This window comes from Scyliorhinus canicula, chromosome 12, assembly GCF_902713615.1.
Source record: "Scyliorhinus canicula chromosome 12, sScyCan1.1, whole genome shotgun sequence".
NCBI classification, from domain to species: domain Eukaryota; kingdom Metazoa; phylum Chordata; class Chondrichthyes; order Carcharhiniformes; family Scyliorhinidae; genus Scyliorhinus; species Scyliorhinus canicula.
Window position 1 is genome coordinate 129,543,516 of NC_052157.1, and position 27,377 is coordinate 129,570,892.

Sequence of the window (27,377 nt, forward strand, 5' to 3'; positions counted from 1 at the left end):
ATATTTTTCCATTTCATTTACTGCTCACCTTAAAGGAAGGACTTGCATTTATATAGCATTTTTCATGACCATCACATGTCTTGGAGTGCTTTCCAGCCGATGAAGTGCTTTTTGAAATGTAGTCACTGCTGTAAAGTAGGAGATGCAGCAGCTAATATGTGCACAACAAACTGGCACAAACAGCAATGTGATAATGGCCATTTAATCTGTTTGAGTGATGTTGATTGAAGGATAAATATTGACCAGGATCACTCTCCTGCTCTCCTTGGAAATAGAGCGATGGATCTTTTACATCCACCTAAGCAGGGGCCCCGCTTTTGCGCCTCGTCTAAAAGACAGCACTCCCAACAGTGCTGCACTCCCTCAGTACAACACTGGAGGGCCAATTGTGGGGCGGGATTCTCCTGTACCCGGCAGGGCAGGGGGTCCCGGCGGGACGGAGCGGCGTGAACCACTCCGGCGTCAGCCCACCCCAAAGTTGCAGAATCCTCTGCACCTTCAGGGGCTAGGCCGGCGCCGGAGTGGCTTGCGCCCCGCCGGCTAGGGTGGAAAGTCTTTGGCGCCACACCAGCCGGGGCCGAAGGGACTCTGCCGGCCGGTGCGAGTCCGCGCATGCGCGGGAACGTCGGCGGCTGCTGATGTCATCCCCACGCATGCACAGGCGGGGGTTCATCTACACGTCGGCCATCGCGGAGGCTGACATGGCCGACGTGTAGGAAAAGAGTGCCCCCACGGCACAGGCCCGCCCACGGATCAGTGGGCCCCAATCGCGGGCCAAGCCACTGTGAGGGCACCCCCCGAGGCCAGATCGCCGCGCGCCCCTCCCAGGGCCCCGGAGCCCGCCCACGCCGCCAGGTCCCGCCGGTAAGGGATCTAGTCTAATCTATGCCGGCGGGACTGGCAAAGAACTAGCGGGACATCGGCCATCGCGGGTCAGAGAATCGTCGGGAGGGGCCGCTGCGAGCGACCGGCGTGTCGCGATTCCCGCCCCCGCCGAATCTCTGGTGCCGGAGAATTCAGCGGACGGCGGGGATGGGATTCACGCCGACCCCCGGCGATTCTCCGACCCGGTGGGGGGGGTCTGAGAATCCCGCCCGTGATTTCTGTGCTCTCGGCCTACAGTGGGACTTGAGCCCAGAGATTCAGAGGTGAGTGTGATACCAACTGAGGCACGGCTGACACACAAAGGTATGTACACCTCATCCACCACCAGAGTAATGTGGCTACAATCATGGGCGATCTACAGAATGTACTGAATACAATTCACCAAGGTTGCTTCCAACAGCATCTCACTCTCTCTCATGACCTGTGACACTGAAAAGGACAAGAATAGCAACATAATGGGAATACCATCATCTTCAGGTTTTCTAAATTCACGCACCACCCTGACCCCGACATGTATTGTTAGTTCCTTCACAGCATCAGTATCACCGAACCATCTACCTACCACCGGTGTGTGAGAGGGACCAAACCACCACAAGGGTTTTTGTGGTTTAATAAGATGGTCTAGCACCTGGTGATGGACAATAAATGCTTCTCCTGCTCATTTTAAGGAAAAATCACTGAGTTGGAAATGGAGGATCACCAAAATTCTGAACTAGAATTGTACCTCCAGCGACTTCAAAGAAGTTTTCTTAAGGTATCGGATTTTTCTAACGAGTCGTGTGGACTTGGGAGTTTTAATACAAATCAAGTTTAGCTCAATAATGAGTCACTGCAGGCTTCATGAGAACAGACATTGTAACATACAGGGTGGTGCTCTCCGTTCAGGAGACCATGTTCTCCCGACGGAGTTGAATTGCGACTGATTTCGGGAGCGAAAATCAGGAAGCGATTCCCAATCCTCAGCCACGCACATTTATGCATGGCGAGGATTGCAAGTGATTTCCGAGAGAATCCCGCTATTGGGCCGCCATTATGAGTGGCCTGCCCAGCAGTGAGATCTCGCGGATGACCATCCACCCACCCCGCATTGCAAAGCAGTCCCCCACTCCTGGATTTTCTGAGATCTCCCCCCTTCCCCCACATACGAGGCTGATCCGACCATGCCCCCCCCCCCCCCCCCCCCATGCCCCAGAAACCCCTAAATAAAGGGAGCCCCAGGATTGGGAGACCCCCCTCCAGAGTCTTCCTGAGTAGGCGGATCCTTCAGACCCCTAAATAGGGGTCCCCCCCCCAACACCCTCTACATTTTTCTTTCTTCGTTCATGGGACATGGGTGCCACAGGCTGTGCCAGCATTTATTGCCCATAATAAGGGGCAGCACGGTAGCATTGTGTATAGCACAAATGCTTCACAGCTCCAGGGTCCCAGGTTCGATTCCGGCTTGGGTCACTGTCTGTGCAGAGTCGGCACGTCCTCCCCGTGTGTGCGTGGGTTTCCTCTGGGTGCTCCGGTTTCCTCCCACAGTCCGAAGATGTGCAGGTTAGGTGGATTGGCCATGCTAAATTGCCCTTAGTGTCCAAAATTGCCCTTAGTGTTGGGTGGGGTTACTGGGTTATGGGGATAGGGTGGAGGTGTTGACCTTGGGTAGGGTGCTCTTTCCAAGAGCCGGTGCAGACTCGATGGACCGAATGGCCTCCTTCTGCACTGTAAATCCTATCCCTAATTGCCCTTGAGGGGACAGTTAAGAGTCAACTACATTGCTGAGGATCTGGAGTCACCTATAGGCCAGACCAGGTAAGGACGACAGATTTCCTTCCCTAAAGGGCATTAGTGAACCAGATGGGTTTTTACAACAATCGACAAAAGTCATCATGAGACTTTTAATTCCAGATTTTTATTGAATTCAAATTTCACCTCCTGCAGTGGCGGGATTTGAACCTGGGTCCCCAGAGCATTACTCTGGATCTCTGACTGACTAGTTCAGTGACAATGTCACTATGCCACCACCACCACCAGAGACTGCCTAACTAAAGGAACCCTTCCACAGACCCCCAGAAAAGAGATCCCTTGTCTGGAACCTAGAGAGCAGTCCAGACAGGGGCAGTGAACAAAATGACTGCTGTAACACTCACGTGGGCATACACCTGCTGGGTCAGACAGAGGAAGCACAACGTGCCCATTCCTGCAAAGAGAAAAGCAGTAATCCGTGTTTAACCCCCTCAGGTCCTTCATCTGTAAGCCATTGATTCATTTCTCTTAGTGGGCTGTGATTGACAGCTGCCACAAACACAGCTGTCAGGCTTGCTTCATTCATCTTTTTCATTGTTCAGTAACTCTGAAGTACTGTCAACACAATGGTTACAAACATCAGCTACTTCAAAGAGAATTTGGCATGTGTTTGCCCAGGTGCGTTACAACAGTCATTTTGATCACTGCCCCTGTCTGGACTACTCACTAACTTCCAGACAGGGGTTTCTATTCTGGGGGAGGGGGTGTTCTGTGGGGGGTTCCTTTAGTTCGAGGGTCCCTGGGGGGAGCCCTTTAGTTACGGGGTCTCCGGACATGGTGTCCCCCTTCAGATGGTCTTTGGGGGATGGGGGGGGGGGGGGGGGGGGCAGAGCAAAGGAGTGGTGATCTTGTTTTTACCCCTGATGCCCGATTCTCTGCCGCATTGGAAACCCCTCTACCAGCAGCGAGCAATGGAGAATTGTGTCCATGGTCTGCATTCAGTGAGATTGTTCCACTCCTAATTCTGGTTTATTCAATTAACTTTACCACAGGGCATTGAATCAATGGAGTTCAGCTGTTTCAGACTGGAACCGATTCTTTTAACCAGCCTGCATTTTTGAAAGGATTTGAAAAGAAAATAGTGCTGTACCCAACGAAAGCTGTAAAGTGCAAACCAAGAGGAATGATTCAGGCCGTGTGAAGGATTGGAATCCGACACATTGGTTTTAATGCTGTTTCTTGGCAGGAATTGTAAACTAGATCTTATGGTATTGAAACAAAACAATGTCTGCTTGATAGGAGGTTTTGTTTGGAGTAGAGGGGGTTGGCTTGGTGCAAGAAGGTGTTGCCAGTAACACTAATCTGTGCACACCTGCTAAACCGATAGGGTGAGCATTGCGTTAGAAATTAACATCTCCCTTCAAAGAACAAATTCTTCCCAGTGGTCTGTTTGATCTTGACATGGCTGTTTTGAAATGTGCCGATTATTGACCTTCTCACGATGCCTATTACTGATTAAGTTGCCCAATGGGAGTTGCCTTTCTTCTTGCGCTGTGGAGAGTGTCCGAATGTGTGACATAATTGACTTTGTCAGCCCCCTCCTTGGATCTCACCCTGTCAGTATTTAAATCCTTTCCCCTCCAATTTTCTCCTCTCCCCGCTTATCCTTGTTGAAGAGCTTGGCGAGGCAAAAAAATAGTCGAAAGGAAATATTTAGCGTTGGGATATGAATCCACAAATGTTCCCGTACCCCTCACTGGTGTCTCGCTAGGGACCAGACCCATCAGAAACTGATTGACTGTAGTCGAGCATTATAACCTCGCTCAATCCTATCCTCATCCAACATGCACACAGGTCTATTTTTCAGCAGAGGCCACAGGATAACAATCAAAAATGGCAATTCAAGTGCCAAATAAAGTGGTTTGAATTGGAGGTGAAACATTTTGGTTGAATTTCTGCACCCAGAGCTGGGCATCACCTTCTATTCCCTTCTTCCTGATATGCCCGTCTTGTTCACTTCTTATGATCATTGGCCAGACCTTAGGACATGGGGGGATGGTGGGGGGGGGGGGGGGGGGGGAGATCCAGTTAGGGACCAATAACATTCTATTTTATGTAGGTAAAGGTTGAGATTCAAGACACCTGCTTTTGGAATAAAACCACAAGATTCCAAGGATTTTGGACAAACAAAATAAACTTTACAAGGTCAGAAGGAAATACTATTTACAAAATATGTCTTATACTCTTAACATTCAGGGTAAGCATGAGGTACATGCAAATAGATTGGCGAACTGTGACCAGATATGCCACACTTTAAAGTAAATGTCAAATGCGACCAAAGCAGAGTCCATGGATTTCTCAACAAACCACCCAGACGTCCAACAGCACGGTGGCGCAATTGGTTAGCACTGTTGCCTCATGGCGTCGAGGTCCCAGGTTCGATCCCGGCTCTGGGTCGCTGTCCATGTGGAGTTTGCACATTTTCTCCGTGTTTGAGTGTGTTTCGCCCCCACAACCCAAAAGATGTGCAGGGTAGGTGGATTGGCCACGCTAAATTGACTCTCAATTGGAAAAAATGATTTGGATACTCTAAATTTATATAAAAAAAACACCCAGATGTCAGGCCCGCAGTCTCACTGAAACGCGGGGCGGGATTCTCCCATTCGGCAGCAAAGTGCCCACGCGGTCAGAAACGCCATCGCGTTTCACGATGGCGTGAATGGGCCGCTCGGAGCACCGATTCTAGTCCCAACAGAGGGCCAGCACGGCGCTGGAGCGGTTCATGACGCTCCAGCCTCCCATCCCGGCGCGAACTGTGCGCCACGGGATCTGCGCATGCGCAGTGGCGCCGGCGCCAACACGCGCATGCGAGGTGGCCTCCCTCAACGCACCGGCCCCAATGCAACATGGCGCGGTAGTTCGGGGCCGGCGCGGAAGAAAATAGGCCCGGGGAGTGAGAGGCCGGCCCGCCGATTGGTGGGCCCGATCGGAGGACCCCCCCACAGGCTGCCCCCGACCCTGCCCGCAGAGTTCCCGCCGGCTGCGACCAGGAGTGGACGGCGCCGACGGGACTCTGCCCTTTTAGAGTGGCCGCACAACCCATCCGGGCCGGAGAATCGGCGGACCGGCAGCGACAACGGCCCGCAACCGGCGCCGCGCCAAACCCGTCGGCGCCAATGGCTCCGATTCTCCGCTCCGGGCTGGGGGAATCCCGCCCATGGTCTTTCTCACATGGGTTTCCAATCTCCACCTTTGGAGATCTCTCCATGGAATTATCTCCAAATGTTGCTCCCACTCGGACAGTTTACAGTAGCATACCTCACGGAGTTTCAGCCCCGCCTTCTGCAATTCAAACAAAGAAAAATACAGCACAGGAACAGGCCCTTTGGCCCTCCAAGCCTGTACTGGGCATGATACCAAAACCCTCAGCACATCCTTGTGCCGTATTCCTTTATACCCATCCTATCCATGTGTTTGTCAAGATGCCTTTTGAACGCCGTTAATGTATCTGCTTCCACAACTTCCCCTGTCTACAACCTATCTATGTCCTGCTGTATCTTCTGATAATCCTCAACACTATCCTCAACACTCCACAACCTTGGTGTCACCCGCGAACTTACTAATCAGACCGGCTGTATTTTCCTCCAAATTGTTTATGTATACTCCAAACAACAGAGGCCCCTGCACAGTCCTTCTTCTTGGATTCCTGAGTACACTCAAACACTGGCTCACACGCACACTTTGAGATCTAGGGCCGTGTCAAGCAGAATATCACTGCTGCAATGGCGTACCTTCACCCCAGTGGCCCACGGTACGTAATCCCAGTCAACTAACTGCACCTCTTTCATTCGGAGCCTAAATCTTTTCTCCCTTCCTTTAACTTAATTAGTCTGCCTAGAATGAAGAAGAGCTGTTCACTGGTCCTTGAACTGATCTGGTGACCGATCAAAACATGCCCAGAGTGTTCCACCCTTGTTACTTGGCAGGAACCAATATAATAAGGTTTGGAACACACCGTACCTTAAATGTTACAATCTCCACAGACTGCACAAAGATCAATGGATTTCACAACACCCTTTAAATGCATCAATCCGATTTTCTTCAACCATTTCTTGCGGTATTGAGTTCCTCATTCTTATCACTCTTTGGGTGAAGGAGTTTCTTTTGAATTCTCTGTTGAACCCATAACCTACTGACTAAGAAATAAGTGTGGCACCAACTGACCCAAGCTGTGACAAAATGCACCTTTTCACTTACGTATGAAACAGCAGTGATTAGTGAGTGTACGATTACCCAACCCTGTTAACTTAATCAAGCACGGGTCCACATAGCACGAGAAACAGCTACCAAGAAACATTACCAAGATCGCATTTCCATCTGTCTTTGGTCTGGGATTCAGAATGTAATTCCCGGGGTGTGGAAATGTATCCCTTACAGTGTGATAGTAGGCCCAGACCGTTGGTAATCAACTCTGAATGGTCTGTTTGTTCTTTTTGTAGCCAAAGAAAGTCTACGAAAAAAAAGAAGGAAGATAAAAAAACATACAAAGTGATATATTTCCTGTGTTACAACCATGACTACGCTTCAAAAGTACCTAATTCATTGTAAAGCACTCCGGGGTGTCCTGAGGTTGTGACAGGCAGCAGGGTAGCATGGTGGTTAGCACAATTGCTTCACAGCTCCAGGGTCCCAGGTTCGATTCCGGCTTGGGTCACTGTCTGTTCGGAGTCTGAACATCCTCCCCGTGTGTGCGTGGGTTTCCTCCGGGTGCTCCGGTTTCCTCCCACAGTCCAAAGATGTGCGGATTAGGTGGATTGGCCATGATAAATTGCCCTTAGTGTTGGGTGGGGTTACTGGGTTATGGGGATAGGGTGGAGGTGTTGACCTCGGGTAGGGTGCTCTTTCCAAGAGCCGGTGCAGACTCGATGAGCCGGGTGGCCTCCTTCTGCACTGTAAATTCTATGATATATAGGTGCATTCTTCTTTCCTGTTGAAGTAGAAGTGGGCAATAATAGGAAGATGGAAATTACTGAAAAACCAGGTAAATATCCTGGTGGAGAAGTTTTCAGACACCTGCAGGATCTGGCATCCAATCTAGTCAACTTGCATTCACACATGTCCTCGACCAATAATTTACTCAAGTCATAAATTCTGACCCCAAATTGTTTAACTTTTGATCTAACACAAACATTATTATTCATTATATAAACCAACATCATCCCGCATATGAGGTTAATCTGCAGTGGGTCGTCCAATCCTCGGCACTATAATTAAATTGGTGGAAAGCTCACAACTGCTTACTAACTAACCTATAATGAATGGTTCACGGCAAGTGAACCAGGGGCTGGTTTAGCTCACAAGGCTAAATCGCTGGTTTATAAAGCAGACCAAGCAGGCCAGCAGCACGGTTCGATTCCCGTACCAGCCTCCCCGGACAGGCGCCGGAATGTGGCGACTAGGGGCTTTTCACAGTAACTTCATTGAAGCCTACTCGTGACAATAAGCAATTTTCATTTTCATTCATTTCATTTCAAGTAAAGTAAGTATAATGGACTAAAGCTTGCATCTAAATCACACAACATTTAACGTGTTAGCGTTCTAATTGTCCAGTGCATGTATCGAAGGGAACCTGTCTTTGATTCAGTGAATTGAGGACCAGAGTTTTCCTCCTAGGCTAAAGCCATTCTGCATTTCCATGAATGAATGGTCCCACTGCATTTACGGAGCTGATTAAGCCCTGAGGAAAATCATGATGTATGCCTCTCGAAGATGAAGAACAAAGAAGGTAGAAAAGATAGATAAGGGCCAAAAGCTACACAGAACGTTCAGAGGAGAGGGGATAAAGCACATTAAAGAAGCGAATTGGGATCATGAGAAAAAACTGGCAGCCAATATAAAGGGGGATTCCAAAGTCTTTTATAGACATATAAATGATAAAAGGAGGATTAGTGTCAATCAGGGACCATGTTGCTCGTTCTGCTTTCCCTTAATTTGCTCTGTTTTAATTACCTTTGCTCAAGAGTCGCCAGGTATCTTTCTGATACCACCACAGGGTTCAAACCGAATACTGATCAATGACTCGATACACCAGTTAGTAAGTTTGAAATCAATGCACATTTATTTACACACACAGTCAATTATTACTCATGCATAAACTCTACTCACTAAACTACAACTACTACTAAAAGCCTATACTTAGCTTCGAGCGCCCACTCAGTCAGAGGAACAATGGCCGTTGTCCGGTTCTGATACTGCTGGCTTCGAACTGGTATAGAATAGTAGCTAGGAGCGCCTATCTCGTAGCATGCGTTGACCTTAGACTTACTTGGCTGGTGCTTGGCGGCCTCTCGTCGCTGAGAGCCAAATGCCAAGGTGAAGGTGACGAAGAGGAGTAAGAGTAAGAGAGCGAACTGACCGTGGGGACTCTGTTTTATAGCCCCCAGGGTTTCGCGCCCTTCTGGGCGGACCCTGGACTTGGTCCCAATTAATTCTCTCCAATAACGGGGTCGTTCCCCGATCGTTGGGCGGGCTCTAGGTAACCGTTGGCCTGCCTTTGTTTTAGCCTCCACTGGCGCCGGGGAGTCTGTCCTGGTACCGATTGTTTCAATGTTTCTTTTAGTCCCCGGAGATAGCTCATTACTATGCTAATGGCTTGTAGTTTCAGTTGTGTCTGGGTTCTGCAAGTTCCAATCCACAGGAAACCTTGCACCTGCTTGTTTTTCCTAGTGCTGTCCATTTTTCCCTGCACTCTTTGCGAGTATCCATTTTGGAATCGGGACGTGGCCACCCCAGGTGGCTACACTCAAACTGAGAATTTAAACATGGAGGCAGGGGCCATGGCTGAGGTCTTAAAGAAATACTTTGCATCTGGCTTTACCAAGGAGGTAAATGCTACACAGGTCATGTTAACAGGCAAGGAATGAAGCGAACGCACTGGAGAGAGTGCACAAGAGGATTTTTAAGGATTGTTCCAGGGATGAGAAACTTCAGGTTTAAAAAAAATAAATTTAAAGTACCCAATTCCTGTTTTCCCTAATTAAGGGGCACTTTAGCGTAGCCAATCCACCTACCTGCACATCTTTCGGGTTGTGGGGGTGAGACCCACGCAGACACATGAACAACGACCCGGGTCCGGGATTGAACCCGGGTCCTCAGTGCCAAGAGGCAGCAGTGCTAACTATTGTGCCACTGTGCTGATAGATTGGGGAGGTTGGCATTTTTCTCCTTGGAGAGAAGAAGGGTGAGAGGAGATTTGATAGAGATGTTCAAAACCAAGAAGGGGCCAGACCCAGTAGTTCGGGAGAAACTGTTTCCGCTCGTAAAAGGATCAAGAGCGAGAGGGCAAGTTTGAAGTTGATTTGCATAAGAAGCAAAAGTGAGACTTTTCACGCAAGGAGTGGTTATGGTCTGGAATGCACTGCCTGGAAATGTGGTGGAGGCAAGTTCAATCGGCATTCAAGAGAGACATTGGATGATAAGTTCAATGGAAACAATTTGCAAAGCCACGGGGAAAAGGCAGGCAAAGTCCTAATGCTCATTTGGGGAGCCGGTGCAGGCACAATGGGCCAAATAGCCTCTTTTTGCACCCTGACAATACTGTGGTACTTTAACAGAATCTGAACTGTGTCCGCCGCAAGTTGTTCTGCTGCAGTGAGTTTCAGCTTGAGGTTTATAGACTCATGGAGTGAGGCGATGGGGCCAGCACGGTGGCGCAGTGGTTCGCGCTGCTGCCGCTCAGCGCCGAGGTCCCAGGTTCGATCCCGGCTCTGGGTCTCTGTCCGTGTGGAGTCTGCACATTCGCCCGTGTTTGTGTGGGTTTCGCCCCCACAACCCAAAGATGTACATGCTAAGTGGATTGACCATGCTAAATTGTTTTTAATTGGAGAAAGGTAATTGGGTTCTCTAAATTTATTTTTTAAAATGGAGCGAGGCGACATAGCATGGCCCACTGTAGCCCAAATGTGCAACACCACCGCATTTCAGGAAAGATGTGGAGCCACGGAAAAGGGATGTTCAAGGATGGTTCCTGGGTTGAGGTTCTTCAGTTATATGGATAGATTGGAGTTTCTACGGTTGTTCTCCTTAAGAGAAGAAAAGATTAAGAGCAAATTTGATAGACCGGATCAAAATCTTGAAGGATCTGAGCAGATTAGATATGTCGCGATCCCAGTTGATGTTATAAATGGATGGGAAGATCCCAGAATGTAACCCTGGCTCAAAGTCCGTAACTTTTATTTTTTAATATAAAACGTGAAGGAAAAGAGTCACAAATCCGCTAATTACTTTGTTTATTAATTCGTTAATAAACAAGAAAAAACATTTGTTAAACATGGAAAAATTGGATTATAACATTCCTTTACTTCCCCACCCCGTTTAATTTAACAAATACACACAAATTTTTACGATTAACATGGATTACAAAGTACATCTTAAGCGACAATGGTTTCATTAATTCCAAAAGTCCCTTTTCAGCATGCAAGATGACTGCGGTCAAATACACACACTCCGCTCTGAGTCCAAGTCGGTGTCTGTGGATTTCTCCGCAAAAAGATTTGCTCTTGCAGAGGGCCAGCATGGACACAGCAGGCTGAATGACCTCCTTTTGTGGAGGCCAGTGAAAGAAGGGCTTTTCTGTAACTGTCTTAAAAAACCAGGCTTCTCCATTCTCAGTTTTGACTTCGGGTTTATAGGGTTAGCCACATTATAGGGCTTTAATCTAATTTAAAGAAAAGCTGGGGGTTTAAATGAGACACAAACACCTATATAAGCAGTTAACACCCTCATGATTCCTGCATGCATTGTCCAGAATTAATTGCGTTGGACGGTAGGTAGACCGTAGCACCCATCCAACTATGCATGCACCCCTCCCCGTCCCCCCTTCCTAGCGCAACATTAGCCCCACAATCTTGTTTGATTGAATTCCGCGATGACAACACTTGCATTATACTTTTCCGCAGTCCCTGATCCACACGATGCTTCCATTTCAGTGCTTCCTCTGTGTGCCAGGTTGTAACTTAGTTCGACTATTTCAAAAACTTTGGACACAAACACATGAGAGAATGACTGATAAACCTTTAAAAGCAGTTCATTGTTAAACTGTGTCCCCCAGGCGAGGCGATCACTTAATCATGCTTGTTTTCTGTTTGTTCTTGGTGTCTGATAAAAGAAGTGAAACAATATTAGCTGTTCATTTTTGCTGGTTCACAAACATAGTATCCAGCTAACCGTGCAGGTGAGATTAAAAACGTCTGCCGAGGATGGCAAGGCGGAACATCATTAACATTCAGGATCGAGACACACTTTTTAAAACTGTTGATTTAGGCAAGTTTGAGTTTTCCCACTTGAAAAATAGTTTCCCACTGCGACACTCGTTTTATGACGTTAGAACCCAATAAATACTTGCAGTATCAGTTGTGAAATTAACGATGTTTGATGCCTAATGACAATTAAGAATATCGCAGCCCTTAGGTTCACCATCACTGAGGCAAACAGTTCTACAGCTCTTCATTCACCATTGTTCCAGTAGACAATAATCAGCACTTCCAGACGGTTGCACGGCAGTGTGACTAAACCACAAGATCATGGGGCGGGATTTACCGACCAACCCGCTGCTTGTTTTTCGGTGGTGGAGGCTGCCCACAGCGGGATTTACCGATCCTGCCGATGCCAATGGGATTTTCCGGTGACTGCACCCCTCGTCGTCGGGAAACCCGTGCGCCGGTATGGGAATATCCTGCCGGCGTGAACAGCCGGTAGACCGCGCCCAGGAAGTTTACAGAATGCACTTTTTGGCTCTTTACACGTCAAAAGTGATCTTAGCCGGAATTTGCCGACCGTTGAGATTCTCTTTTCCCGCCGGCAGTGAACCCCCGTCCGTGGGTTTCCCGGCAGCGTGGGGTGGCTTCAATGGGAAATCCCATTGACAAGCGACAGGAGTATGAAATCCTACTGCCAGAGAATGGTGCGCTGTCGCGAAACACACGGCTGGGGTGACCGGAGAATCCAGCCGCTTATTTCCTCAGGACCTGCTTAAATTTAGTTGAGGGATGTGGCAGCACGGACCCGTCACATGTTCATGTGACTGACTCAGGGCCTACGTGCGGGAGAGTGCAAACCCTGATCAGTGCGGGTCCTGATGAGCGGGGATCTAGTCAGAGTGAACCCGCGAGCCAGAGTGGTAACTGTGGTAGTATGACTAGAGGTACTACGGTACCTGGGCGTGTGAGCTACCATTGGTGGAGAAGGCTCGCTGCTCATTGGCCCAAGTGTTTGCATTTCATTGGTCGGAACGTAAGGTAGCTCCGCCTAGTGAGGCGGGGTATAAAAACCTGTGTTTCCCAGCAGCCGGCCTTCTTTCTGTACTCGAGCTGCTGGGGAAACATCTTGTTGATTAAAGCCTTCAATTCGGACTACATCCTCATTTTAGTAGTTATTAATCGCGCATCAGTAACACTTATATTGGAGACTCTGTGCCTGTACACAAGTTACCCTTTTAGGTGCCAATAAACACTTTATTCTTCATTACTACCATGTACCTGGCATTGCCTAGAGCCACACAAATGCAGTGAGACCAGCTTAAGAATGCAGGCCATATTTCCAACGGTGTACTGCTGGACAGAACGTCAGCGGTGAGAGTGCAGTTTGGAAGACGACAACTTCATCAAAATGACTGAATGAAGAATTGTGCTAATCTGGAAACTGCATTGAAGTTAATTGAAGCTCTACATCACGAGTGTGCATTCAAAAATATCAGCCTAATTATAAATAAGCGATAGGGACCCAGTAGCTGTAGCGAGGGACCATAACTGTTGCACGATTGGGCTCCCTTTGAATGAATCAGTGAGCTGATTGGCAGGGGGCAAGAAATCCAGCAGCTCCTCCACAGAGCCGACCTGGGAATGTTTATCCAAGGGGCCATCTTGGGGATTGGAGAGTGGCGGGTCACCGAAGGACTAGCAGCGGGACAGAAAATTTTAATAGTGTTGGAAGGAGCTTTCACACTGACCCTCGTGGCACAAACAGAGATGTAGAAAACCTATCTTCCATGTTTGAGGATGAGTCTCAGTGTTTCCCTTATTGGAACATTAATTAAATTGCACTATGGCCAGCGCCAGATGGTGGAGCATCCTGGAAAATTGCACCGGGGGGGGGGGGGTCCGACTACCAGCATAGAATCTCAATTTAAATATTTTCCAAATGCTTCTGTTCATTTTGTTGCCTGTTTGAAAGTTATGTTCGAAAGAATGGCCAGGATTCTTTAAAACATTTTCCTCTGCCTACTGCACTGTGATCAGAGTGAACGGGACAGGAGTGAGCAAAAATCATCCCTATCGTTCGTGCCACCTTCTGAATCTCTCCGCCCTCTTCCTGCATTCCATCCGTGATTCCTTCCGACCTGTTGTCTGCCCACAGTTCAAATCCTGGATTCAAAGGGTGGGATGAGATATGGAGAGCTGGAGGCCCGACATGGGGTATTAATCACCCAAAGGTGTTTTTTTTTAAAACGCTGGCGCTGATGCAACTCAGATTATGGCAAACCAGTATCTGTGCAGTGGTTCATCAGTTCTGAATCCTGAGAGCTGGTTGTGGTGGCAGAATCACTGCCACATTATTCCAATTCTGCTGTCATTCTATGGGAGCCAAATTAGAACGTTGTAAACACAGCAAGCTGCTGCACAGTAATACACTCCCAAGATCAAAATTAAACATGTAACAGCACTTTTTCTGAACAAAGTATTCCCAACACAGGGTTACATTTCAGCCGCCACAATGGGTGAATCGTACGCGAGCCCCAGATTGGGCTCCACAACAGGCGCGAATCCTCGCGGGAGTCACCCGACTCCGTGCACCATCTGGATCACGCCCAGATCAGCATATTTAAATGAATCATTGGACTCATTTAAATATCCGGACACTGCTTTCACCCGGTGCCTTGGAGTCCACGGCCGCGCCTGAAAGATTTTAATCGGGCACCGTTTAGCACTGGTTTCCTCAAACATGAATCAGGTGGGACGGCACCACGGGGGTCTCGCAGGCTATTAGACACCCCCGGGCACTCCCCCTGGCACCCGAGCACCTTGGTGGTGCCATCTGGACACTCTGGTACTGCAAGAATGCCTGGGTGGAACTGCAAGGGTGCCAGGGGCACTTCCAAGATGCCCGGATGCCAAGTTGGCACTGCCAGGGTGGGAGGGGACTTGCCTATTAGAGTGGGGGGAGGGGGCTGAGGGGGTGTTCCAGGGCCAATGGAAGGTTGGGGGTAAAGGGGGGGGGGCGCAAAAGCGTAGGAGGATGCTTGAATGATGGGGGGGTGGGGTGCAGAGCTCAGCTTTGCTGGTCAAAGTAGTCAATCTGTGAGGAGCCGTCCCTGTTGGTGAGCTCAGCTGATCGGTGCAGGAAAGTTCTCTAAGTGTGGCATCATGGGGGAGGGCGGGGGGAGGAATGCCTGAAGGCCCCGGCAAACGCCCCCAAAACCAAAGGCTTTGTTTTAAATCCGCTGAATCATTGGCATTAAAATCCCAGCGGTAATTATTTCAAGTTTCTACCTATAACGTCAGACGTTTTCCAGCAGAGATATCAATAATCTGAAATGTGGGTTTTGAAATGTCAGCGCAACCTAATCAACCTCAGGACCATCAGGAGAATACCAGCAAAGGCTTAAGGTTGGTCCATCCGGTGAAGGAACAGTGGATGGCTTGGGAAAAACAAAGAAGGTGGAGAGAAAATGCTGGAACAAAAAATGGCTGGCCTTTAAAGCACACCAAGTCAGGCCGGCAGCACGGTTAAATTCCCGTACCAGCCGCCCCGAACAGGCGCCGGAATGTGGCGACTAGGGGCTTTTCACAGTAACTTCATTTGAAGCCTACTCGTGACGATAAGCGATTTTCATTTCATTTCAAAAATCGCGAGAGGGAAGAACACGTTTAAAATGTGATTCTGTGACAAAATCGCGAAAGCAAGCAGTCAGCTTTAACCTCGGACGTAAATTCAAAATCAGCATTGCTTATTTTCAGCCGTGAGGCTCTTGGGGTGATGCGTGCTCCATCAGTTGCAGTAAATCCAGAATTCACACTTACATCTGTCATTCTGTTCAAAGGCATTACTGTCATTTGCTTGCCCATTACAAATGGCACCAGCTGCTGCGAGTATTTAGGGATGTTGAATTTGCAATAAAGTGTATTTGTGTGATGGCTTTCTTTGTTCACGCTGACACCTGGATATAATGTACTTGAAAGCTGTTGCTTTGCATGAGAAGATGATTCAGTTTTCAATGAAGAATGCATAATGGCACTCCTTAGTTATTGATTTAACCATCATCTTCAAACACCGAGTAGAAGTACATTTATAATGCGATCTCAGGATCATAAGGTAAATATGGATGGGGACAGCAAATCAACTCAACCAAGCTCATCCATCTAGAAAAAGCTGCAACTGTCTCTTAAATCATTTAAGATTTATGTTTGCACTTTCCTACCTGGAAGTGCAGCCCGGCGTTGGCCGTTTTATCTTTGAGTGAAGAATTTCCAGGTATCTTCCCTGAGTTTGTTTTTCAGTCATTGGGCTCCAGAAGCATCCCTCCATCCCTCAACAATGCTGGAGCCACGCAGCTGAGGGCAAAGCTGAAGTACTTGCAAGGGTCTTCAGCCAAAGGTGTGGGGTGGTCATACACAGCTTCTTATTGAACACCCTGCTAGGGGCTGGTTTAGCACAGTGGGCTAAAGAGCTGGCTTGTAAAGCAGAACAACACAGGTTCGATTCCCGTACCAGTCTTCCCAAACGGGCGCCGGAATGTGGCGACTTGGGGCTTTTCACAGTAACTTAATTTGAAGCCTACTTGTGACAATAAGCGATTTTCATTTTCATTTCATGCTATCATTTATGAATGTGCTAGATTTGTGTATAATTCTTATTATGAAACGTTAAAAGTCCCAACAAGGACACCTTTAAAAAAATAGAATGACACATGCTAATGTAACTAAGGTCGGGAATAGGGCAGCACAGTGGTTAACACTGCTGCTCACGGTGCCAAGGTACCAGGTTCGATCCCGGCCCTGGGTCACTGTCTGTGTGGAGTTTGCACATTCTCCCCATATTTGCGTGGGTTTTTGCCCCCACAACCCAAAGATGGACAGGGTAGGTGGATTGGCCACCCTAAATTGCCCCTTAATTGGAAAAAATGAATTGGGGTCCTCTAACTTTTGTTTTGGAAAGTAGGGAATGATAGTACTGGGACTACGGTCACAGGCGCAGTGGCAGAGTGTGATACCTGTGTTGATGTTATTGTTTTGTTTACTATTATTGTTTTTATGTTGTTCTGCAAATTTTTGATATTAAGCGCAAAATTCCAATAAAAATATTTTTCAAAAAAAATGAATGCACTTGGCACAGTAAAGGCTTATATGGGTCCTGACACCAGTTTACTCAATGCTAGCCCTAGCACTAGCCAAGCTATCCCAATATACCAAAACCGGAATGAATTTAAAGTGACCAATCACGGCCTACCCCAGTCATCAGAAGAAGCCAACAATAATATCATTCAGCGCACTAGCTTAATAATGTCTTGACTATTACTGCTCAGTTCAGGTTTTCACATGAAACCACTTGGGTGCACACTTCACCAAAACTAGTAGAGAGGGGAGGGTTGAGACAAACCTGCCGTAATTCCAGTAAACTTTTTGTGTTGGTGCCAAGCAAGTTTCAATTTCCCATCAATGATGTACTTAGTGGATTAGCAGGTTGGGCAGTGGTTAGCATTTGCTGCCTCACGGCGCCGAGGGTTCCCCGGTTCGACTCCCGGCTGGGTCACTGTCCGTGTAGAGTTTGCACATTCTCCCCGTGTTTGCGCGGGTTTCGCCCCCATAACCCAAAGATGTGCAAGGTAGGTGGATTGGCCACCCTAAATTGCCTCCTAATTGGAAAAAAAATGAATTGGGTACTCAAAAATTATTTTTTTTAAATGATGTACTTAGTGCAAACAGGATTTAAAAACCCAAACCGACTCCAAAGGGAAGCAGAATGAGGCTTCACTATCAGGTAGGCCCCGCGCTTTGAATTCAGGTTGCATTCACATTGTGGCGAAAACTCACTTGCCTGCCCGAGTATGATAGAAATTCACAGGCATATCCACTGGAGTCTAAGGACGGTAAATCACGCACAGGGCACCCACAACTTCTGATAGGTACTGGTGGAAAAATATTATCACAAATCGTCTGGGACAGTAAACCTCAGTGACGACAGAAAGAAAGAAGATGAATTTATATGACACCTTTCGTGGTCTCAAGATGTAACTTCACAGGCAATGAATTACTTACACAGCTTAGTCCTTGCTGTAATGTGGGAAACACGGCAGCCAATATGTGCACAGCATGGATTCACAAACTGAGATAATGAGATAAATGGCCAGAATAATCTGTTTTGGTGATTATCAGTTTGGGGGTAGATATTGTCCAGGACATGGGAAGAACTCCCCTTGGGCAGCACGGTAGCATTGTGGATAGCACAATTGCTTCACAGCTCCAGGGTCCCAGGTTCGATTCCCGGCTTGGGTCACTGTCTGTGCGGAGTCTGCACATCCTCCCCGTGTGTGCGTGGGTTTCCTCCGGGTGCTCCGGTTTCCCTCCCAACAGTCCAAAGATGTGCAGGTTAGGGATTGGCCATGTAAATTGCCCTTAGTGTTCAAAATTGCCCTTAGTGTTGGGTGGGTTACTGGGTTATGGGGATAGGGGGAGGGGTTGACCTTGGGTAGGGTGCTCTTTCCAAGAGCCGGGGCAGATTCGATGGGCCCAAATGGCCTCCTTCTGCACTGTAAATTCTATGATCTATGATGAATAGTGTGATGATGTCGTTTATACACACCGCAGGTGTAGACTGGGCCCTGGTTTACAGCTTCATCCTTAGTAGCAGTTCACTGAAGTATCAGCCGAGATGACATTCCCCAAGTAACTTGTTCACGTTTAAACTCATAACCATCGGATTAATTGGCTGCGCCTGAGCCATGCTATTACCTCGGGCGAAGCTTCTTTGTCAGTGAAGGAACTCAAGCATTCACCAGATGAGCCACTGCTAACAATTATGTTCCCAAATGCTTAACTGTGTCTGCGCGGGTCTCACCCCCACAACCCAAAGATGTACAGGCTAGGTGGATTGGCCATGCTAAATTGCCCCTTAAGTGGGGGGGGGGGGGGGAAGCAATTGTCCTCATGAGCCTGCAATAACTAGAAAGGAAGTAGGGCAGAGAATCACAAGCTTTAATTCACCCAAAAAAGGAGAATTTGAAGAATGAAAGTGTCAGTTAGATAAAGAAAGGATATATCCTTCTTATATTCTTCTGCAATTCTGGTCAGAGATAGAATTTGGAGGGTGATGCGACCATCAATTCACTCGGAGACTCGAGTCGAAGTAAACAGTGGTTTTAATCAGCTTACAACTTTGCCTGCCTGCGACTGGTACATTACTGAAGGGGGTCCCGCAGGTCAGCTGCTCTTATACTGTACATGCTCCACATCTCCCGCTGTGGGTGAAGCCACACAGTGGCCCATAGATGGAGCCCACAGGGTTATTGGCATGGCATAATGCAACACAGTATACTGGTGAATTACTAGTGCTTATACATTCACCACAGAGGGAAGGCCAACAGAGCTACATCTGCCCTGGAGTTGCTGCAGGTGGGTAATGGATACAACATTCAAACCGTTATCTCTCTCAAACAGTTCTTACCTTGAATAAGAACAATAAAAGGTTGGGGGGGGGTGGGGGTGATAAACAAATAAAAAGTGTTGTTGGGCTCCTTCAAACCCCATTTGCCTGACATCGGTCCCTTGAGTGTGACACTATTGGCTTACAAAGAACAAAGAAAATTTACAGCACAGGAACAGGCCCTTTGGCCCTCCCAGCCTGCGCCAATCCAGATCCTTTATCTAAACCTGTTCTTGCCTTTTTTGCTTGTTGTGCGAATGGAATCTTTCAGTTGACGAGCATCCACTCTCTTGGATTAATTTTGATGCACATATTACCTCATAGAACTGGTCAACGAAACTCGGTGACCACTCAATCCACCACTGGCACAGTGTTGGCTTTTCAGAACATTACTACAGTATTTGCACACAGAGCACAAAGCATGATTAATTCTTGACTCCAGACAGATCAGCACGCACCTGCTTTGACCAAGTTGCCTGCAGGTAGTATTTGGTTTTGGTCCATTGGGCCTATTATTTAACGTTCAAAATCCTTAAGAAATTTTACACTAAGATATTATCCGTTGCGTTCAAATTCCTCACGCTCTGAAGCACAAACAAATGTAATTGACGTTCGTAATTATACAGCAGCAATGTTTCTGATATGCGCACTATGGAGGAAATCATGGTTTTTCTAGGGGCCACTGGACAATTAATTTGCTGCTAAAGTGCTGCTTGCCCGACATGGGGTGTCCCCTTTGAGACCACAAGCCACAATTGCCAAGCCTTCCTCAAGTGAATTAGCAAACTGATTTCGCTGAGCAAATGGTTCAAGGCAAATACGGAGTATTATCAATGTGTGATACAGATATTGTTCTGCCGTGAGGAAAATGACTGAGGGTGGCACGGTGGTTAGCACTGTTGCCTCACAGCGCCAGGGACCCAGGTTCGATTCCAGCCTCAAGTGATTGTGTGGAGTTTGCACTTTCATAGTTTCATAGAATTACAGTGCAGAAGGAGGCCATTCGGCCCCATCGAGTCTGCACCGGCTCTTTGAAAGCGCACCCTACCAAGCCCATACCTCCACCCGATCCCTATAACCCAGTAACCCCACCCAACACTAAGGGCAGTTTTGGACACTACGGGCAATCTAGCATGGCCGATCCACCCAACCTGCACATCTTTGGACTGTGGGAGGAAACCGGAGCCGGAAACCCACGCGCACACGGGGGAGAACGGCAGACTCCACACAGACAGTGACCCAAAGCCGGGAATCGAACCTGTGAAGCAATTGTGCTAACCACTATGCTACCATGCTGTCCAAACTTCTTCCCCGTGTCCGCGTGGGTTTCCTCCTACAGTCCAAAGATGTGGCAGGTCAGGTGGGATGGCCGAGCTAAAAATTGCCCCTTAGTGTCCAGAAAGGGTGCAGGTAACGTGAGGTTGTGGCGATAGGGCAGGGGGAGTAGACCTAGGTGAGGTGCTCTTTCGGAGGTTTGGTGCAGACTGGTTGCACTGTGTTGGATTCTATGTTCTAAATATGTCTCCGTTTTCCTTCATTTTCACCCACTATGGTGTTCCTCACAAAAGAGCCAAACCCTTAGCTGTTGGTAGGGGGTGATAAGGTCAGGTGCATATTTCTGCAGAAAGATTATGGGAAATAGTTTGTGAGACAAGTTTTCCAAGGTAGTGACAATATTTATTTTTTTTGAATAATTTTTATTCAAGTTTTCAACAACAAATTTTATCACAACAGAGAAAAACAGGTTCACCTGAGGAGGAGCTGTGCTCCGGAAAGCTCGGTTTGAAACAAACCTGTTGGACTTTACCTGGTGTTGTAAGACTTCTGTAAGAGGATGGGTGCCGGGGGACCTCGATGGCACCCTTTTTTGGTGTTGGGGTATTGGGAGGGTCCGGAGGCGGGTGGGGGGGGGGCGTCTTGAGATCGGGCCGCCATTTTGTCTCTTCCTACACTGGCGAATGGAGCTAGGAAGCCGGGTCCTAAGTGCTTCCTGGCGGGAGGTGTTCCTCGTTGAGGCACAGAGTCCCGTTCAATAGCAGGATTGTTCTCAGCATGCCCAGTGCCTGGAACACCCAGCTAAACGTGCTCCACATGGGACTCGTTTCATTGTCCCTTAAATCGCGCCCAATTGCTCCGGTTGCTATGCGCAGACATTGTGAATGCATTTTAAAACAATAGTAAGTCTCTGGTTACCATCAAAGATAAATTTCACTGCAATTCGAAACTTCCTTTTCTCTTGCAGTTTTGTACATTATCGACTTTTGCAAAGACTGCTGACTGCTTTGTTAACCATAGATTTTTCTTGTTAGCTTTGAGTATCACAAATTGCACTGTTCTTTGTTTGAAAGTTATGATTTTCTCCTTCTTGCCTTTCTAGAACTGCCAGGGTCAGATCTCCTGAGTGTAGCAGACGAGACATGGCTGGCGTTAAACGTCGTATCCGGGTGGTGGGAGTTTCTCCAGCTCACAGCCAATTGGAGTCACACCAAGATTGCCAAGTCAGTGATTGCACCACTGGCAGATCATAATATCTCTGTGTTCATGCTCTCCACATATCAAACAGACTTCATCTGGTAAGATATCGGCTGCTCTGATGCTGTGTACCCTGTTTTATAGCATGCCCTTCTATCCCTTGTGCCATGTCTGTACAGTATAAACAACAAATTTAAATTATCACAAGCTCGCACTTGTTATGATCTGTAGTAATGAAGATATAGATACACAGCACTGGACTCCTTGCTGTGACATTATGTGGTAGCACTGATGGACATTGTGCCTATTCTAATGTGACTGGAGGTATCACATCAGGAGCAAGTGAACATCAGTTCTCAGATGCTGTTCAGCAGAAACATGGTGACAAGGGCTTATTTGGGGGGCTATGAAGTAAACTGTACCTGTGGAGTGTGTGCTTGGGGTTTGCAAAATTGGGGAAGGAAACCCTAGGAATGATTCACACCCGATTCTTTCCATCCATGGCTTTCTGCCTGGATGCATGTTGTGTGCCCAAGACTTTGCGTACGTTTCAGTGTAGACTTTATGATTAGACCTACAGCTTCCTGGGAAGCACGTTATTAACATCCAGCCCGCCTGGTTTTGAGAACTTTGTCCTGGATGGTGTCGAGCTTCTTGAGTTATTTTGGAGCTGCACTCACCCAGGCAAGTGGAGAGTGTCCCATCATATACCCAATTTGTGTCCTGTAGGTGACGGACAGGCTTCGAGGAGTCAGGAGTGAATTACTCACCACAGGATTTCCAGCTTGTAGTCACCGTATTTATATGGCTGGTCCAGTTAAGTTTCTAGTCAACCCCTTGGATGTTATGGATTGAGAGTCGGTGATTAAGCAATGGTAATGACATTGAATGTCAAGGCGAGATGATTAGATTCTCACTTGTTGGCGATGGTCATTGACTGGCACTTGTGTGATAATAATGTTACTTGCCACTTCCCAGCCCCATCCTGAATGTTGTCCAGATCTTACTGCTTGCAGACATGGACGCTTCAGTATCTGAGAAGTTATGAACACGACTGAACATGGTGCAATCATCAACAAACATCCCCACTTCTGGCGCTATTATGTAGGGATTGTCATTGATGAAGCAATTTAAGATGGTTGGACCGAGGACACTACCCTGAGGAACTCCTGTAACAATGTCCTGGACTGAGATGAATGGCCTCCAACAGCCACATCTACCTTCCTTTGGCTGAGTATGATACCAGCCAGTGTAGCGTTTTCCTCCTGATTCCCATTTACTTCCATTTTGCTGGGTCTCCTTGATGCCATATTCTGTCAAATGCTGCCTCTTTGTCAAGGATTGTCACTCTCACCTCACTTATATCATAAATCTATCGACCGTATTGATTTCAGGCCGGTCTTCCCATCCCAGCCTTGATTAAAGAATCCATGGCATCCGTCAGGGTTTGACATTCCTCTCTATTTGTTTCGCTCTTAGGTACGGGAAAGAGACCTGCCGTTAGTTATGCACACCCTCTCAGCAGAATTTACCATCCTCAGGGTAGTAAATGGGGAGACAGTTGCTGCTGATCACTTAGGAATCACCAATGGATTTGTGAAGCCAAAACTCGGTGAGTTTCCACCCACTACATAAATGGGAACTTTATACACTTGCCGCCATTGACCTGACCAAGCGGTCAGTGTGAAGGAATTGATTACCGTGTTAATCGTGTGCAAAGAAATGGCAGGGTAAAATCATCGTCTTCCTGCTCCTTGGCAGTGACCAATTAAATTTGGTGGCGTGATGAACTAAAAAGTCAACATTGAGCTAAAATGATGAGGTAATATCACCGCTTTAGAAAGCATTGGTGTGACTGCATTCAGAATGAACTTAAAACACTACACTGTTCCGGTCACCACATTACAGAAAAGGATATTGTAGCTAAAAAAAGAGCCCAGTCCACCGCAGTCAGCAGCAAGACTTGATGGCTCCGATTCATTTTGTGTTCTGCCAGGATGGAATGCCAGTGGTACTTTACCAGTGAGATCTACAAAAGCTCTTTTATTTACGCTGAATGAGAGGAAGGTATGAGAATCAACAATCCCTCAGCATACCCACTCAATGGACAGCCCTTTGGTAGACCTATATGTGGTTGGGGAGAAAGAATATAGGAAAACCTTTCAGGAGTTGATAAATATGCAAGTTATTGGAATGTTTATAGAGCGTTCCTGTTCTTTAATTGTGGAATAGCAGAACAAAGTGTTTGCTGTACTTCTAATCTCTTTCCGTTTGTCAGTGGTAGCGTACTACAGCTTGCAATAATCGTCATTGCTCAGCAGCTTAAAGGCATGCTGTTGTTTATTCTGTCACACAGTTCAAAGGCCTGTCATTCATCCATTGTCCAGTCCCAGCAACAAGTTCTGTGTAACCAGCTTGGACCCCGATACCTTACCAACCGTGGCTACTCTCCTCATGGATGTCATGTTTTACTCCAATGGGTAAGTTAGGAATATTGCAAAAAACATTGATTCCAAAAAAAACAACTGCTTCAGCAACAACAAAGTCACAGTCAAATTTTGTGTCCTTTATGAGGAATATAGAGGTTCAAATCAAATTAAGCGTTGAAAAGCTTCCATTCGTAAAGGTGCATATTGTAAATAATCATACAACAAAACGTTCTCTGCAAGCTATAAATAAAACAGATGCCTTGACGTGAATTCTTAATCAGTGAAAATGCTTGATTATGAAAAGATATAAATATTATAGACATTAGTTGAAGCTTGTTAGATGGTGACAGATAATTTGATCTCAATATGTATTCATTGTGTTTCTAGTATGAAAGACTCCGCAATAGGCAGCGATGAAAATGGTCACATACGTTTCTTCTCCTTCTCGCTCATTGAGGGCTACATCTCCTTGGTGATGGATGTGCAGACACAACAAAGGTACTATAAATTGTTCATCAAGCTTCCTGGAATATAAATTACTATTCCTCACCATCACTTGAGGGAAGATCTGGGGCCTTGGCTAAACCGCAGCTGGCATGAAACCCTCTCAAGGATGCAACGGGAGGAATGTTTTGGGACTCGTGGGAATTTCTCACTGCACAATCCCTTAGCGTGGAAGGAGTGGATGGTAGATCCGCCCACAGCCCCCATCACCAGAATTTAGATCTATGATCTAACAGAATCCTGGCAGAATGTGACCTGGTCAATATTACAAGCACCCAGCCGTCATGCTCCTCGCCTCCTTCACCACCCGCCCACTGTAAACGCAGCTTATACACTCTCCAGCCCCAATAGATTTGGAGCTGATATTTTACACTTACAAACTCCAGGCTTTATATGTTCAACCTCCAAGAACGATGTTGTTTGCTTCTAAATATGTATCTATAGGATTTATATTAACCACTGCGAGCATATTTCTAGGCGAGTTGGCAGCTCCGTAAACCTTCACTTCAAGTTCATAATTGCCATTAGCATTAGAAGCATTCAGATTGCAAGCATCATGGATACTGGAACTGGTCTCCATCACCCAACAATGTGAAGAACACACCCAGCTCAGGAAGGAAAGTTCTATATCAGGGACAGAGCGAGAAATCCATTCATGTTTTTATTTGGAGTTGTCTTTATTTAAATGCAAAATTAGAGACTTATATGCATTAAAGCTGATTTATTTCCCAATCTTATTCCAGGTTTCCAAACAATCTGTTGTTTACGAGTGCATCTGGTGAACTATGGAAGATGGTTCGGATAGGAGGACAACCCTTGGGGTTCGGTATGTAACTAACTTGGAGTTTGCCTTAAAAATCTTTTATAATTTACTCTGACTTTATCTCAACTGTGATGGTCAGTCAAGTGGATCAGGTTTACATGGCTTAAACCTTTTACATATTTGTCATCCGCCACGCCGAATTTCCCTTTCAATTAAAGTTAATGAGAAGGAAAATCGGACAAGGGTGTGGAGAAAAACGGACAATCCACGGGCATCCACCAAGGTTGAAGTTTCCACGCGTGACGGTTCTTGATTTGTATTCGGTCTTTCCCCAAGTAAAAGTAACAGCACTGAAGGCATTTATTTTTCTTGCTGCTCTCTCCTGCCACTTTGCGGCAACTCAGTCTGCCTACCAAACCATTTGGAGAGTGCACAAAGAGCCCGCAGGCACTTGCATTACTTCTAGAGGTTGGTGGTAGCTGCACTGACATCAGTCAAACTCTGAAATGGGACACAGAGAGTACCTGCCCCACTTATTTACTCGACGGAGAGGCCCACTCCTGCGTCGAGACAAAGGCTGATTGATTCACCTCCCATGCCCCAAGCGCTGATATAGAAAGACAGCACCAATGGGAAGGTTTAGTTTTCCACTTTCTCAACAATGTGGAGAGGCCCAAGAAATTGAAAGGGGAGAAAATGGAAAAAATTTAAATAAATACCTGAAGAAAAATTGTGTGAATCGGTGTAGACCGATTGATTTTTAAAAAACATCTTGCATGGAATGTGGGCGTCGCTGGCAAGGCCAGCATTTGTTGCCTATTCCTAATTGCCCCTTGAACTGAGTGGCTTGCTCTGCATTTCAGAGGTCAGGAGTCGTTCTGGAGTCACATGTAGGCCAGACCAGGTACGATGGGCAGATTTCCTTCCTTGAAGGACATGAGCGAACCAGATGGACCTTTACAACAATCATTGACAGTTTTGTGGTCACCATTACTGAGACTAACTTTCAATTCCAGATTTTACTAATTGAATTTAAATTCCACCAGCTGCCATGGTGGGACTTGCACGTAGGTCCCCAGAGTATTAGCCTGGGCCTCTGGATTACCAATTACCGCTATGCCGCATCATTGGATACATATCATTGAATTGCACATAAGTAGTACAGGAACCATTTGTTGTACCTTTTCCATTCTTCAAGCCTCTGCTTCCACCACTTAACCTCTCCCCCCCAACCCCACAGCTCCACATGCCGACCCTGTATTATGCACCATCGCCTAGCTGTAGAATTGTGCAACTTTAGCTATTTTGGAGGCAATAAATCATATAATCTACAGTGCAGAAGGAGGCCATTCGACCAATCAGGTCTGCACCGGCTCTTGGAAAGAGCACGCTACCCAAGCCCACACCTCCACGCTATCCCCGTAACTCAGTAACCCCGCCCAACCTTTTTGGACATTATGGGCAATTTGGCACGACCAATCCACCTAACCTGCACATATTTGGACAGTGGGAGGAATCCGGAGCACAAAGAGGAAACCCACGCAGACACGGGGAGAACGTGCAGACTCCGCACAGACGGTGACCCAAACCGGAAATCGAACCTGGGACCCTGGAGCTGTGAAGCAACTGTGCTAACCACCATGCTACCCTGACAATGGTGTTGGGAACTGGGAAAATTTGCAGTTGTAGAAGGAGGATGTTTAAGGGGACTGGGGAAATCCTAATCCATGTTAGCGATCTCAAACAACTAACTTCTGGGTCGCAGTGTCAGCTACTGCATCTGTTGTCCAGTTAGGGCAGCACGGTAGCACAAGTGGATAGCACTGTAGCTTCACAGCGCCAGGGTCCCAGGTTTGATTCCCCACTGGATCACTGTCTGTGTGGAGTCTGCAAGTCCTCCC

At 47.2% G+C, this 27,377-nt stretch overlaps 1 protein-coding gene across 1 annotated transcript in view; it reads left to right on the plus strand.

Annotated features, from left to right (window-relative positions):
- The window catches only part of LOC119974328 (cytosolic arginine sensor for mTORC1 subunit 2-like), a 218,934-nt gene that overhangs the window by 178,372 nt on the left and 13,185 nt on the right, over window positions 1–27,377 (plus strand). The window contains 8 exon segments of the mRNA XM_038813099.1: window positions 21,686–21,750; window positions 21,752–21,790; window positions 21,793–21,881; window positions 22,759–22,810; window positions 23,260–23,392; window positions 24,137–24,260; window positions 24,597–24,707; window positions 25,457–25,539. Coding sequence (XP_038669027.1) covers window positions 21,686–21,750; window positions 21,752–21,790; window positions 21,793–21,881; window positions 22,759–22,810; window positions 23,260–23,392; window positions 24,137–24,260; window positions 24,597–24,707; window positions 25,457–25,539 — 696 coding nt within the window.